This window comes from Sapajus apella, unplaced genomic scaffold, assembly GCF_009761245.1.
Source record: "Sapajus apella isolate SASKATOON/1434 unplaced genomic scaffold, GSC_monkey_1.0 scaffold12, whole genome shotgun sequence".
Lineage (NCBI taxonomy): Eukaryota > Metazoa > Chordata > Mammalia > Primates > Cebidae > Sapajus > Sapajus apella.
Genome location: NW_022436952.1, coordinates 15,309,113 through 15,325,231, shown reverse-complemented (window position 1 = coordinate 15,325,231; position 16,119 = coordinate 15,309,113). Strand labels below are relative to the sequence as shown.

Below are 16,119 nucleotides of genomic sequence, written 5' to 3'. Positions count from 1 at the left end.
ATGCTTGGTCTGAGGCAAAGACCAGGCCAAGCCCTCACTCTGCCCGCCTGTTGGCATCAGAGTGCCATCCTCCAGCGACACATCTTCGCTTCCTTTGCTTCTTAATTCATCACAGACCTGACACTCCCAGGCCTCCAGGTCCAGGCATAACAACCAAACAGGGGTGAAACTCTGCCTGCAGCCCAGCTCCCCATGAGCCAACTGCCTCTCTCTCAGCGGAGAACCCACAGAGGACAAGACTGTCCCTAACACCTCCTCTGGAACCCCGCCTGTCCTTTGCACATGGACACCCCCAAACACCCCAATCTATTTTTCTCTGTATTCTAGGTTTGAGAAAGGCTGGAGAAAAGCATGCCCTGTGAAACATTGCTTCCTTCATTGTCCCTCCCCCATCCCTACAAGACCGTGCGTCCCGTTACTGTTTCTCCCAGGTGGGATCCCAGGCCTGGCAGCTATCTGGAGCTGGAGCAGCCCCAGCGTGTGGTGGGCATCACCGTGGGCTCTGCCTTGAGTCGTGATATCCATGCAGAGGGAAAGGAGAATCTAAACAGCCCGCCCAGGATGGACGGCAGCCCCAACCCCCAGCAGCACAATATCAACACACCCCAGAAGGACACCGAAGCCACAGCGGTCGGGACCAGGCTGGAGGAGGAATGGAGGAAAGGAAGGAAGGGCGAGGAGACATCAGACATCGTGCAGGTGGACACGGGGAGCAGGGAGGCAGGCAAGGGGGGTAGAGGGTGAAAGAAAGCCCTGTGCCTAGGGTTCGGTCCCCAGTGAGAAAAAAGCCGGAAGAGGCTTCAGAAAAAGGAGGTGAGCAGAGGGGGCTCCTGCCTCAGTTCACCTGCTTTTCTTTTAAAAGCTGCCACTCTGAGACACCCAGCACCAGTGAAATATTATACTTGCGTTAATCAGAAACTCTGAGCTGAATCCTGGCCTTGAACTTCAGTGGATTTGAAATTCATCACAGATAAGTCATTTTCAAATGAATGCACGTATGAAATGCATTCTCTTTAGGGGTTCTCTCACCTCCCGCCAAATGCAGCCCACCTCTTACGCTTCCAAAGCCCTGGCAGAGCGAGCCACTTACCTGGGAACTGATAGCCATAGCTAGGAGCAAATCCGGGGTAGCCGCGGCCATAGGTCGCCACGAAGTTGGGGTACCCTTGAACACAAAGAGAAAGATCAGAGTCCTGTTAGCACGGCCGCCTCAGGTCTGGGGTAAAATCTCATGGAAGGTGGCACTGAGGAGGAGCCTGAGTTATTTTCCTTCACAAAATAATTTGTCTCCCATGAGGACTTTTATCAGGGCCTGGGTCACCTCTCTCCTGTGGCCAGGGGTGCCGCTGTCAGCTGTTGCTAATTAACCCGCATTTGGGCGGCCAGACCCTGCAAAGCCCGTGTACTTTCCTGAACCTTCAGAGTAAATGCCACGCATCGGCACCAAACACAGGGCTCGCGCCGGGCTCTGACATTTGGAGAGCTTACCCTGCATGTACTTTACCTTAATGCTATTGACAGTAGGAGATTAAAGTCCTTGTGATGCCTCCTCCTGAGGCAGTGGACAACAGGGCCAGTACCAGACAGATCATGGGATCTCAGGAGTCACAGTTTAGTGGCCAAACTCAGGGCTCATGCTGGGTCTCTGGAAAATGCTGGGCCTGGTGAGCTATGGCCCACATTGCATGGGAGATGCCAGGATCTCTGGAGAATGGTTAGGGGCTGGGTGTGCATACCACAAAGTGTGGCTGGCGTCAGGAGCCCCGTGTGGCGGGACTGGATGGGCATTTCACGGCAGATGTATTGTTTTCAGACCCCCGTCTCAGCAGATAACCTAGCAGGTGAGCAGTTCACTGGAAGATGCTTGTGGAAACTACCACTGGGTTGGCCACTGGGCACACAGGAAACTCAGCTGGCAAGTCCAGGTGCTGGTGTGACCATCTCAGATCTGTCACTAACCCCCAGTGACGTGGGCTGTCATTCAGCTCTCAGGGAGTCATTGTGGCTGCTCAGCCCACTTCGTTCTTCACGTCCCTGCCTGATTCTGGCTACAATGAAGGCCACATGGGCCAGGCTCACTCCGCCTCCTTCCACTCAGTATATTTGTAACCTCAGCACATTCAAGCTCTTAAGATGCCACCACGGCCACCCAACCACCACCATGAGTATGACTTTTGCTTTGACCTTAGAGGTCAATGTCTGGGGTCATTTTTTTGGCTGCCCAGCCCCTGAGCCTCTCCCTGTGTGTGAGTCTTGCAGAGGGGCTCCCCGCCATCACAGAAGCTGATAAGGCCTCCCTCCTCCTCTTTCTGGGGTTGCGGGCTGGGTGGCAGCCCTCCTTGGGATCTGCCTCTGGTGCAGGAAAGGCAGAGGAGGAGTGACTAGTTCAGAATTCATTCTGGTGTCAGCAGCAGAACCCAGCATCCAGTGTTGGCAACAGTGGCCCCTTGGCCAGGCCATTCCTGGGTTGTCCCCTTGGCTAGGGCTAGGGCTCTGACCGCCCAGCTCCCCCAGTTCCTGTCTGTTTTCTGAGTCCTGTTCTCCAGCCATCCTGTCGATTCTCCAGCACTGCCCAAGCTCCTTCTGATAATCTCCTTTGCTGCTTACAGCAGCCAGGGTTGCTTCTGTGGCCTGTTATCAAAACACTGGCAATTACTTTGATGGGTGGACTTATGACAGCCTCCAGGCTCTCCAGCAAGGACGGTGACAGTGACACTTTGCACATATGTCTCTGCCCTTCTACACAACCCCTTTAAAAATATCCCTGCTCACAGCTCTGTGGTCTCATCACCCACCGGCTCAGAGGCTTCTCACACATCACACTGACCACTTTCTGACCTTGCAAAGTGAGGGCCAACGGAGGAGGGTCACTTACTAAATTCCCCTTGCCTGCACTCGGCATCAGGAATCAGAGCTTGCTTGTCATCCTGCTGCCTACTCAGAGCTTTGGTGTCTTGGAGCTGGGCCCCACCGTCCCTCACTTCCTGGTAGATGTTGGTGCTGTGGCCTCTGTCTGGTATCTGCGGATCTGCCATCAGACCTAGAGCAGAAACTCACAGGTCTGCAATCAGAAGACCTGGGTTCCAGTCCTGCCTCTGGCCCAGGACCATGCCCTGGGGGCTTGTTATGATTCGATGTTTGTGTTCCCCTAAATTCCTATGTTGAAATCCTAACACACAAGGTGATGACCTTAGAAGGTGGGGCCTTTGGGGTGTGATGAGGTCATGAGGTGGAGCCCTCATGAACATGCCCTTAACGAAGAGACCTTCTCCCCTTCCAACACGTGGGGACACAGTTAGAAGGCGCCAGCTGTGAGGAAGTGGGCCCTTCCCTTACCACACATGGAATCAGCCAGCACCTTGATCTTTACTTCCCAGCCTCCAAAACTGTAAGAAATAAATGCTTGCTGTTCATAAGCCACTCGTCTATGGTATTCTGTGACAGCAACCTGACTTAAGATAGGAGTCTTCCTGGCTGGGCACCGTGGCTCACACCTGTAATCCCAGCACTTTGGGAGGCCAAGGTGGGTGGATCACGAGGTCAGAAGATCGAGACCATCCTGACCATGGTGAAACCCCAACTCTACTAAAATACAAAAAATCAGCCGGGTGTGGTGGCACGCGCCTGTAGTCCCAGCTACTTGGAAGGCTGAGGCAGGGGAATCACTTGAACCCAGGAGACAGAGGTTGCAGTAAGCTGAGATCGCGCCACCGCACTCCAGCCTGGTGACAGAGCAAGACTCCATCTCAAAAAAAAAAAAAAAAAAAAAAAAAGACAGGAGTCTTCCTTTTTCTCCTGGAGCCCAAGTCTTGTCACCTGTAGAAAGCCTTGCAGGTCCCTTGCAATAGTGATGTGCCCAAATTCTCAAATGAGACCAGCTATGGCTCCACTCCCTTGCTTCCGCCAGAGCCTTCCCAAATGTGCGGTCACCGCTCACTCACTGGCCCATGGAACTGACCCTACCTCCACAGGATCTTGCCACCTGGTCCTTCTCGTGCGCTTACTTCCCAGCGCTTGGTGACTCTCATGGGCAGAAGTCTGCCCAAGCGAGGCAGAAGGACCCAGCAGCTGTGCACTGCCTGCGAGCTGAGTGCCCGAGCCAGTGGGATGCTGAGCTCAGGCACCCGATGGGGAAAGAAGGGAGGAAGAATGGCAAAGGCCAGGGTGCAGATACCTTAAGTGGACGCATGTATACTGGCTCCTTCCTTTGTATTTATTTCATGGCTGGGGAGATCAATTCTCCTCCCAATTAATCACCTGCTATCAAATCGGATTTTGTACTAGATTTCTTATACCCTTATTTCAACAATATTGATAAACAGATTATATGCAAACAGCCAAGTCATGGCTGCCTGGGGGCTTTCCTGATGAAAATGGCTCCTTTGCTTCTAACCTCAGAGCTCGGGGTCTTGAATATTTTAGTGTTAATCTGACAGCAAAAGCATAAGCCCATGTGTCACCTTCCCTCAGGGAGGGTGGGAAGTGGTAGAACAGCCAGTCCCTCCCTGCACTGAGGCAACCAATACAATGCAATTATATCTGCTCTCTTCCCGGCACCCCGACGAGGCTTCAACAAGAAAGATGAAGAGCATGGTCAAGTTCACCCCAGCTTTGGGTCTCACCCCACTCTCCCTGGACACATCAGTACTACGGTCTCCCAAACCACAAAGATGAGAATTCAGCATCTGCCAGAGCTGGGAAATCTTATCTCCACCCCCCATCACCGAACATCCTCTAGGTCAGGCAGATGAAATCATAAATTTATAATACAACATTACTTCAATTTTCCTCTTCATTTACTGCTGTGCAGCCCAGCTCTGCTCAAATGGCTCACAGCCCCAGCCACATGGGGGAAATTGGCTGGCTGCATATCAATAGCACATTACAGCAGACCCGTGCAGACGCTCCATCAAGCCACATTACGGCGGGATGACCCAGCCACCACTTCCATTAGCAGCTGGGCCCGTCCCACACTGGCCACTGCACAATTTATTTGCTCCAATACTCTGGACGCCTGATCAATCCCACAGTAATTATCTCTTGTCACTAAAGTCAAAAAAAAAAAAAAACCAAGGCTTCTGCTGGAGTGGCCACCTCTCTTACGGATCGGCTTTCCATTGTAGAAGCAAGATACAGAAATCAACAATAGAATTTGGATTTGCCAGTGAGCTCATTTCGAGGCCCTATTTCGAGGATGCTGACAAAGTTCTCAAAACTGTGGTTCTGGTTCTAGATCTCTGCTACAACCCTAGAGATGTTTCCCTTCTAGATGGGTCCATGACTCATCCTCTCCTGGGCTCTGTTGTTCAGCTACTTGGAGTCATGGAAAACGGCTCCCACCAGGCCCCAGACGTGAGAGACAAGAGACAGGGCTGTTTATCCAGGGAACTGCCAGAGCGTGACACATTGCTGCGTGATGTTTAGGGCACTGCCTGGGGCACCGCATCGGCTCTGTGAGGTCTGCAAACAGACTAAACACCAAGTGCCAAGAGTCCTTCCTAGGCAAGGATGTGAAGGCCAAAGTCTACAAAGATGCTTTGCCCCACGATCACACTGAGTTGCAGGGGTTTCTCCAGACCTGTGCTGTCCAATTCAAATTATATGTAATTAAAAGTATGTAAAATGAAAGCTTCAGTTCCTCAGTCTCAAAAGCCACAACTCAAGCGCTCAGCAGATACCGGGCACAGGTGGCTAGCGGCTACCATAGCGGCCAGTGTAGTCAGGACCTTCCCTCCCTCACAGGAAGTTCTATTAGACCGCTCTGCTCTAAGAGGGACAATTAAGAGCTGAATTCTGGGTTTCCTCTGTCCCCTAGGAAGTGGCTAAACAAAGGAACACTTCCTGGAGAATAACCTCAACAGGTATTTTTGGGAAAGCCAGATCCCAGTTGACACTGAGTCTAGATGTGTAGTTTTAAGTTCCAGCCAATCTCCAATCTTTTGATCTGTTAGTGAACGTCAGCAGATTATAGCTTCCTAGTCTCTGTTCTCAATGATCCTTTATTTATTTTTTGCCTGCATTTCAGAGGGGCTTAATGTCAGGGAACACTGATTCAGGATTTCACAGCGGCTTCTCGGTACAACTCTGCCTCAGAATGCTTTTGGCTAACATGCTTTAGCTGATCATCAACGTCTCTCCGTTTCTAGGCCTGCCAGGGGGAAGCTTTTCTTTAAGGGCTCAGCAATGAGTTATTTCTCTAACACACCTATCAGCATGTTAAATAAACAGCATGTGCCCAATGAGACCAAGAGAGTTAAAGGCAGTGGAATTATGTGGTTGAGGGCAGAGAAGGCTCAGAGAAATCAAATACATCAACAATCATCATGTGTTTGCTTTTTTTGTTTTTGTTGAGTCAAAGTTTCGCTCTTGTTGCCCAGGCTAGAATGCCATGGTGCGATCTTGGCACACCACAACCTCTGCCTCCTGGGTTCAAGCGATTCTCCTGCCTCAGCCTCCCAAGTAGCTGGGATTACAGGCATGCACCACCACGCCCGGCTAACTTTGTATTTTTAGTAGAGACGGGATTTCTCCATGTTGTTCAGGCTGGTCTCGAACTCCTGACCTCAGGTGATCTGCCTGCCTTGGCCTCCCAAAGTGCTGGGATTACAGGCATGAGCCACCGAGCCCGGCCACGTATTTGCTTTTATTAAGTTCACCTTCATTAAGAAAAATGAAAGAGATTCTATCACATTGAGTTGGATAACTGTGAGCATCTCTTGGTGCTGTGAGGCAGTGCCACAGTCTGAGGGGCTGCAAAAGACCTTTTCTGTTTTTTTGTTTGTTTTTGAGACGGAGTCTTGCTCTGTCACCCAGGCTGGAGTGTAGTGGCAGGATCTTGGCTCACTGCAACCTCAGCCTCCTAGGTTCAAGACATTCTCCTGCCTCAGCCTCCTGAGTAGCTCGGACGACAGGTGTGTGCCACCATGCCCGGCTAATTTTTGTGTTTTTAGTAGAGATCGGATTTCACTATGTTGGCCAGGTTGGTCTTGAACTCCTGACCTCAGGTGATCTGCCCACCTCAGCCTCCCAAAGTGCTGGGATTATAGGCATGAGCCACTGCGCTGGCCTGCAAAAGACCTTTTCTAAGGGTCTTAGGTGACTCTGTTTTGTCCGGCTCAAAGGTGGGAGACCTGGACTAAGGATAACCCCTACTCTTCTCTTCTGCATTCCTTTTAAGGAGTTCCCATCCAGTTGATTATTCTGTGATTCTGTCAAATGCTATAAAACCTAAAACCAAAACAGGTGTAGGTTTTCCCAAAGGATGTCTGCAGCCGTATCAACAGAGATCAAGACAGAATAACTGTGCAACTATATGCTTATCAGCCTCCCTCTGAAGAGACCACCCAGAGTATGGAGGAAATCGTAAAGGATATTTAAAGATGATTTCCACAGTGTCCAAGTCACCTATAGACCAGAGTGCTGGTTGTCTCAGACTCCTCACTACAATGTCAGCTCCCTGAAATCAGAGATTTTGTTTTCTGCTGCATTTTCAGCACCTAGAACAGTGCCTGGCACTTAGTAGGTAGTCACTGAATACATATGTGTTGAATGAAGGAATTTTAATGTTTTAATGGTTTATAGTCTTGCTACTAAAAAAATCCCTAGAAGTGCTATTTATTTTTCCACTCTTTCAATAATAAAAGTTTAAATCACTGAAAGCTCATTTAATTCCATTGATTAGTTAACTTGAAGAAAATGTTTTTCTGCATGAGTCAAGTTCATCAGCCAAATTGCTGTTGGTGAGGATGGCAGTGCTTCCAGGACTAATACGCAGGCATAGAGCTCAGTGGCGTTGGCGACCCGTGTGAGTGATGGGGTCACGTCAGGCCATCCTATCAAAAGATTCAGCTCTGCCTGACGCCACACTACCGCTTTAGAGGGAAGAAGCAAGAAGAAAGAGAAACAGTCTTTGATGACAGAGTCAAGGGCTTCCATCACAGCACAGCAAATGGCAGTCTCCTCGCTTAGAGAGTCCACAGACCCAGGGTAACAAGCTGCGCCAATGGGGCAGAATGGAGGGCAGTCCAGGGAGTTCCCGGTGGGTGCATTACAGAAGGTTCACAAGGAGGCTCTGTGCTGGCTGGGGAGGCAACCGGGCTCCCAGGGTATGAGACTGGGAGCTCATTCATGTGACACTGTATCTGATTCATCCCTTCTGCCTGGACCTCTGGCTGAGCTGATTCTTGGCTGGGGGACACATTTTGGGACCTCTTAGGACACACTGCTCAGTGCATATGGATGGCCTCACCACAGTCACTGGGAAATTCAGGAGGGCCTAGGGTTGATGAGGCCTGGAATCCAGCACACAGATCTTTGTCAGAAGGTGGCTATTCAAGAATAATCCAAACTCCTTGGGCTGGGAGTCCACAAGGAGGAAGAGGCTGTAGCTGCCACAGCACAGGCGGCATCTGTGGGTCTAGCTAGGTGCTCAGTCACGGTGGTAACTCCAAGTGGTAGGGCTTTCTCGTGCCTTGTTAATAACAACTCCCAGCTTGCGAACATACCACGAGACCTTGTTGATTTGAAGACACACATCTTCTCCACATTTTAACTTCTCTGAAAGGGGGATCTATCTTGCAGCCAATGTGATATGAAAGCATTATGCAGTTTAACAGCATATTTTTTCTTTCTGGAGAATACATAAACATCCATCTTACTAGCCATGGCATCTCAGATTAGACTAAATACCACATTTGCCAGGGAAGATACAGTTTCATTTATCCTCCAACAACCCCATGAAGTAAGATTAGTACCCCATGGGTGGGATAAAGAACAGAGAGGCTAACCCATTTGCCCCACGTCACACAGCTGATAGGATGAAGAGTCCAGGTCTGCTGATTCCAAAGTCCCAAGCTCTTGCCTCTGGACCACACAGCCTCCCTTGGTGGAGGCCTGCTCTGGCTAGGACTGACCCCATCCATTCCATCCAAAGGGTTCTCTACTTGGGTAGAAGGGGACTAGTGCCTCTGTGACCGGGGGATGATAGGGCCTAGGCTTAGGCACAGCCACAGCTACAGCAGGCAAAAGGCAAAGGCCTTCAGCAGCAGGGTGGGGCTGGGGAGGTTATAACTCAAGAACGATAGGCTCTTAACTGCAGCAATATCTTTCCCTCACAGCTCCTTGACTGTGGCTTGGGGAAGTCCTAACTTCAGGTGTGAGTAGATGGCAGAAGAGCTGGGCAGATGAATAAGCTCCTGGCAGGCACCACAGCTCCATCCCCCAGTGAGCAGGCGCCTTTCAGATGGTGTCCAGACAAGCACAGGGACCTGTCCTGTCTCCTACCACCTCAGGAGGTGCCCTCAGGAAGGGGCCACTTGGGTCTGCCCGCCAGCTGCAGGCAAAGCCAACCCTGGAGCCTCTCAGCCTGACTCTCCCCATCTTCCCACACACATGTGGCCAGGCCGGTTGGCTCTCAAGGTCCCACAGTAGGGTCCTCGAGTTCCAAGCCCGTTTCTTCCAAATGGAAGGCCCCTGGCTTACTCATCCTTCTCATCTCTGCTGAAATGCCACTTCCCTAATTCCTCAGACTGGCTTCCACACCCCACAATGTGCTCTCCAGCCACCCCCAGACTCCATGATGATCACTAGGCATCTGTGCAGTTCGCTGTTATGTGTGGGGCTCTCTATAACCCACAAGCTTGCTGAGGGCAGGAACCACATCTCCTTGAGAAGCACGCTGTCCCAAGGCTAGTCCCGGGCTGGGCACGCAGCAGGTGCTCTTGACCCATGCCTCCTGCCCGGCTCCCCACCTGGGTTCTCATGATAAAACATTAGGCACCCTTCTGTTCAGGGACCCAAGCTTGTGTGATTATGGAGATGTGGGCCTGAGCCTCTGTTGGAGTCTGGGAGGCTGAGCACACTTTGCTCTCTGTCAACCGACAGGATCTCCGCTCCACACCTCTGCTTCTCCCAGATGAAGACCAGTTCCCTCTTCCTAGCATGCAAAGGGTACCAAGTTAGACTCAGAAAGGTGGGAAATTTCCTGAAGATCTGGATCCTAAAGGTCTTCCATTTTATACCATAGGGCCTTTGTGCTCATTTCAAATTCAAGACTCTAAAGCCCAGTAGGTGGTGATAATAGGCTCAACTCTTTCTTATTTAATTTTTATTTTGCTTTTTTTTTTTTTTTAAAGCGACAGGGTCTCACCATGTTGCTCTGAAGTGACTTAAACAGCAGCAAACATGAAAACATAGAAAGAGATTATCAAACAATATAGAAGTGGAACTCTTAGACAAACCAAATGAAAACTCAGACTCCTGGGCAAGGGCAATCCTCCTGCCTCGGCCTCCCAAAGTGCTAGGATTACAGACATGAGCCACTGTGCCTGGTCCCCAACTCTTTCTTATATTTTTTCAGAAACAGGTCTCACTATGCTGGCCCAGCTGTAGTGCAGTGGGTCCTCACAGGCATGATTCCACTATCATCAGCATGGAGTTTATGGCGCTTCATTTCCATCCTGGTCCTGTTTACACTTCCTTAGGCAACCTGATGTTCCGCCACTCCCAGGAGGTCACCACACTGATGCTGAATTTAGTGGGGATACCCAACCTGCATAGCCCAGAGTTCCTGGGCTCAAGCTTTCCTCCTGCATCAGCCTCCTGAGGAGCTGGGGCCACAGGTGTGTGCCACCACACCCCACTAATGCTTATTATTATTATATTATTTTTTTTGAGATGGAGTCTCACTCTGTCGCCCAGGCTGCAGTGCAGTGCCGTGATCGTGGTTCACTGCAACCTCTGCCTCCCGGGTTCAGGCAATTCTCCTGCCTCAGCCTCCCAAGTGGCTGGGATTACGGGAATGCGCTGCAGAACCCAGCTCATTTTTGTATTTTTAGTAGAGACGGGGTTTCCACCATGTTGCCCAGGCTGGTCTTGAACTCCTGACCTCAGGTGATCCACCTGCCTCGGCCTCCCAAAGTGCTGGGATTACAGGTGTGAGCCACCATACCCACCCTAATATTTATTATTTTTTGTAGAGATGGGATCTCACTATGTGGCCTAGGCTGGCTCATAAACTCCTGGCCTCAAGCAATCCTGCTTCCGTCTCCTGAGTCACTGGGATTATAGGCTAAATTGGGGCACCACTGCAACCAGCTCAACTCTTCATCTTTCAGGTTTGATTTCACCACTTATAACTACCTACTTGAAGTTTCTTTTGATACAAAGCATAAAGACCAAGTAAAAATTATTTGTTAAAGGAAGACCTAAGTAATTATCTTGCAGTCAACCAGGAAATAATTATCACTGATTTGTAAAATCACACTCTTAAATATAGATATATTTAGTTTAGGCTTTACCTTTTTCTACGTTCCCATATACCATACTGTTTTAGTTACTGTAGCTTTGTGTTACATTCTGACAGTTGGTCTTTTCTCATTTATCTTTTTAAAGACATTTTTTCATTTATTCTCACTTGTTTCTTCTTCCATGGGTAAGTTTTAGAAACATCTGGCCAATTTTTTAAAAATTACAATAGGATTTTACTTTAAACTCTGTTAAGCCTAAAAAATCCATTTGGGAATTAACATCATGGCCATTTTTAATATTCTCCTGGCATCTTTTTCTATTTCATAAAGTTCCTCAAAATAGCTTTACCTGCCCTTGTTATTTCCTCAGACAAGTAGATACAATTCTTTGTCAGACCACAAAAAAGTTTTATAAATTTAAAATTAAGCCAGAAGTGATTTAAACAGCAGCAAATCTGAAAATACAGAAAGGGCTTATCAAACAATATAGAAGTGGGACTCTTAGCCAAACCAAATGAAAACCCATTAACACTAGACAGCTCATGTGCCTGAATGGAATTTTACCATTAACTACCATTTATCCAATTTAATTAGTATTTTCCTGACACACAATAACTTGCACTAAAATACCGTTCTCTCGCCTTTAAATTTCTAATTATTGTTGCGACCTACACCATTACGCATCTCCACTGCTTTCTCCATCTTTCATGCCATTTAAGCGGTAAGATTTTCAATTATCTACGCAGGACGGACAGAGATACCTTTAAGGAAAGGGGCATAATATGCAACTCAATTTCTCTAAAAGCCAGGAGAAATCATTTTTAGTCAGAACAAACACACTTTGTCTTTCATCAATTTTTTTTTTTTTTTGCAAATAAAGAGTAAAACAGGCTATTTAAAACATCCATTTAAATGCAAATTTTGATATCCCAAGAGAAAAATGTTAATCATTTAAATAGACAGGATTATCGCCCACCCTTACCACCTTACCACTTCCCTCCTCTCCCAAGTTTTACAAAATGTAGCCTCAGCCCACACAAGTTAAGCCAGCCAGGAGTCCTTACATCTTAAGAACTCCCACTCAGACAAGAGGGCTGAGGCAGAAAGATGGGGACTTTTCCCTCTTTTGAGGAAAGAGAGATAATAGTATAACATATCCTATAAGCCAGGCATGGGGCAAGATTATAAATACACACATGTGTGCACACACACATAATCATCACAACTGTCTTGGAGGGGAAACTGAGGCTTAGACAGGTGAAGCAGTTTGTCCCACTGGTAGGTGAGCCAACCGAGAGTAGAGACCTCCATAGCCCTCCCAGTCCACGGTGACCTGTGGTCCTGTCCAGACTCACCTAGCATCCCCATGCCAAGCATGAACGCGTCCATGGTATAAGGCAGTCCCCGGGCCCGGCCTCTTGTCCCAGGTGGGAACATGACTTCTTTCGGCTGAGCTTTCTTACATTCTACCTGTTAAACAGAAAGTCGAACAAATGAGATGCAAATGAATTCCACGTAAATGTCAAATGCAGAACTGATCTGGTTAGGAGCTAAGTTATTTTTAGCCTTGCTCCTTACCCACTGTAAAAATAGCCGTGCCGAGTAAATGGCTCGCAAAATAAATACTTAAGAAAACACGCCACTTGTGCAAATCCTGCTTCGGAAAAAACTACAAGGATGAAACTGGGTTCCGGAGGGGAGGCAAGGACGTAAGCCGAAGATACACACACAGTGAAGCTCGGGCTGACTCTCGTGCAGAAAGCATGACAGATAAGGAGGCAGACAATGGCTATTGGGTATGTCTGTGAATAATAACAGCAATAATAATAATCCCTCAGGATTTTTCAGCCTTTTACACGTTTACAAATGCCCCTGACGTTCTTTCAGACCAGTGACTCTTCATGCCAGGGCGTCTGATTCTAACTCTTATTAAAGAGATGGGCCACTTAGCCTTCGATGCAGTTCATAGATGAGAGAACAGAGAATCAGAAGTCTTGCGTTGCCCGGGCAGGGGGATCATGTCTGTAATCTCAGCACTTTGGAAGGTGGAGGCAGGTGAATCAGCTTGAGCCCAGGAGTTCAAGGCCAGCCTGGGGAACACGGTGAAACCTGTCTTTACTAAAAAACTACAAAAAACTGGGCGGTGCGGTGGCGTACACCTACAGTCCCAGCTACCTGGAAGGCTGAGGCAGGGGGATCACCTGAGCCTGGGAGGTCAAGGCTGCAGTGAGCCATGATCACACCACTGCACTCCAGCCTAGGTGACACAGAGAGATCCTGTCTAAAAGAAAAAAAAATTCTGTGTAACATGCTGAATGAATGCCCTTCCCAACAGGTGCAGGTCTACAAACCAGATCTTTAGAATTTCTAGGTCAGCAATGCCACATTTCCGCAAAACCTATACCACCACCACACTCCTAAGGGAAGTAATAAGATTAAATACTGATTCTGTTCATCTGGATTACTAGTTTCTCATTTTGCAGCTACATTTTCAAGTGCTTGCTAATCTCCCCTTTCTGTTTCCCTTCTGACTCTAAAATTTCTTCAGGCTAATCTGCTTGTATACTCAGAGGTCACTTATTAATAACCTGAACTATGCAAAATACAAACCTCAGGGAATAAGTAAAACTGTGGTCCATGGAAGCTCCTTCACTGTTTTACCAAAGCACCTTAGGTCTGTGCTTATTAGCGCTTACTTGCTTTTTGTTTACGGAGAAATTTAACAAGCATTGTTAGTAATCAATCCCACTGCTCAGGAAGATGGGATGTTGGAGGGGAAGGCACGGATGCTTTTAACAGTCAAAAGAAACGGCCTGACAGCCTGATAGTGATGGAGAAAGGGCAAGAATCAGGTATCTTATTTAAAGAGCAGTCTGGGCCATATGGTATAGGAGTAAAAACTCTACATAGTTCAACAGCTGCTGAGGTATCACTGTAACACAGAAAATTACAGTTGTTCACAGCATGCCTGAGATATCAAGAAAAAAGTTAAATCGTGTGCAAGATAACATTGTTTAAAAAGGGACCTCTAGGCTGGATGCAGTGGCTCAGCTCATGCCTGTAATCCCAGCACTTTGGGAGGCTGAGGCAGGCAGATTGCCTGAGTCCAGGAGTTCGAGGGCAGCCTGGTCATCATGGCAAAACTCTATCTCTACTAAAAATACAAAAAAATTAGCCAGGCATGGTGGCATGCTCCTGTAATCTCAGCTACTTGGGAAACTGAGGCAGGAGAATGGCTTGAACATGGGAGGCGGAGGTTGTAGTGAGCTGAGATCATGCCACTGCACTCCAGCCTGGGTGACAGAGCGAGACTCTGTCTCAAAAAATAAATAAAAGAAAAAGAAAAAGGGACCTCTATGGGTTATCCATTTTGGAGATACTCTCATCCCAAACACTTCAATCCAAAAATATTTTAGTGCTCAAGGTTAGGCAGATGCTTTAATGGCCTAGGATATAAATTCCATTTCTTCAAAGACACCAGATAACAGGTATTACTCTTGCTCTTTCAAGAATAACCCCAAATGCCTTAAAAATGGATAAAATGTTTCAACATTCATGGCTAATATGCTTAATACAAAGAGTTCTAGAGATTAAAAGAGACGAGCATCCCAAAACAGACATGGGTAAAAGACATGAGTAGACAATTCATAGACGGCTAATGAGGAACACATTCCCCAAGATGAAGCGTATTTTTTGCCCACAGATTGACAGTGATGAAAGCATTGTTTGATGTAGGAGTTTCTAAGGGTATGGTGCAGAGGGGTGGAAATTGGCATGTATTTTTCTGGAGGGCAACCTGACACTATATCAAAAGCCATAAATTTATACATACACCTAGTAATCTTACCTCTAGGAACTGGCCCTAAAGGAATTAGAATTTTTCTATAAAAGGAAACGCCTGAAATATTGAAGAATAGGGAATTGGCCGAGTTTGGTTTATCCACACTGATTGAATGCTACGCAGCTATGAAAAAGTGTGTTGATAATAATTACGCACTGGTACTGGGAAACACCTGGTCCAGGCAAAGCAGGACGACTGGTCACTCTAACTGCAAGAAGGAAAAAAGCAAAGGACACTGACTTTTTGAAAAATAAGCAGGCGTGTATATCACATAGGGAAAAATGCTGAAAAGACATATTAAAGTATCTTAGAATGGCTTTGTTGTTTAATTTTCATCGTGCATTTTTCTATTTATTTTCCCACCTTTCTGCTAAGAAACAGGGAGCAGGTTTTCTTTTCTTTCCTTTTCTTTTTTTTTGAGACAGAGTTTTGCTTTTGTTGCCCAGGTTGGAGTGCAATGGGGCAATCCTGGCTCACTGCAACCTCCGCCTTCTGGGTTCAAGTGATTCTCCTCCCTCAGCCTCCCGAGTAGCTGGGATTGCAGGCATGCGCCACCATGCCCAGCTAATTTTTTTGTATTTTTAGTAGAGATGGGGTTTCTCCATGTTAGGCTGGTCTCAAACTCCTGACCTCAGGTGATCTGCCCACCTCAGCCTCCCAAAGTGCTGAGAATACAGGCAGGAGCTGCCATGCCCAGCCAGGAGCAAGTTTTCATAAGATAATGCAAGAGACTGTCACTGATAGGGCTATTAGAATATTGTATTTGCAAGTAGTGGGCGGGGGAAGGTGATTAAAAACAACAAGCTCATCCAAATTGGGTCTTTTAGGTTTGTCTCCTAAGCCCAGAGGTGAAATCTGGCTTCAAGAACTCCAGAGGAGCAGACAGAAATTTCATTTGCATGAACCTGCCCTGAGCCTGGGAAGATGGGCGTGTCTCCCACAGGCAGACAGATAATTACCCAAAGCCAACACCAGCAAGGAGAATAATACCGCTAACCAGCTCACTTCCTAATAGCCCTATCGGTGACAATC

At 47.8% G+C, this 16,119-nt stretch overlaps 1 protein-coding gene across 10 annotated transcripts in view; it reads right to left on the bottom strand.

The window, feature by feature from the left end:
- Positions 1-16,119, bottom strand: part of MSI2 (musashi RNA binding protein 2) — a 435,580-nt gene that overhangs the window by 57,384 nt on the left and 362,077 nt on the right. For all 10 annotated transcript variants that reach the window (XR_004269439.1, XR_004269440.1, XM_032279293.1 and 7 more), the window contains exons 9-10: positions 12,602-12,716; positions 1,091-1,165 (exon numbers count right to left, since the gene is read on the bottom strand). Coding sequence is in view for 8 of the 10 variants with exons in the window: in XM_032279293.1 (XP_032135184.1) it covers positions 1,091-1,165; positions 12,602-12,716 (190 nt within the window). In the remaining 2 variants the exon portion in view is untranslated. The remainder of the gene's footprint in view (positions 1-1,090; positions 1,166-12,601; positions 12,717-16,119) is intronic.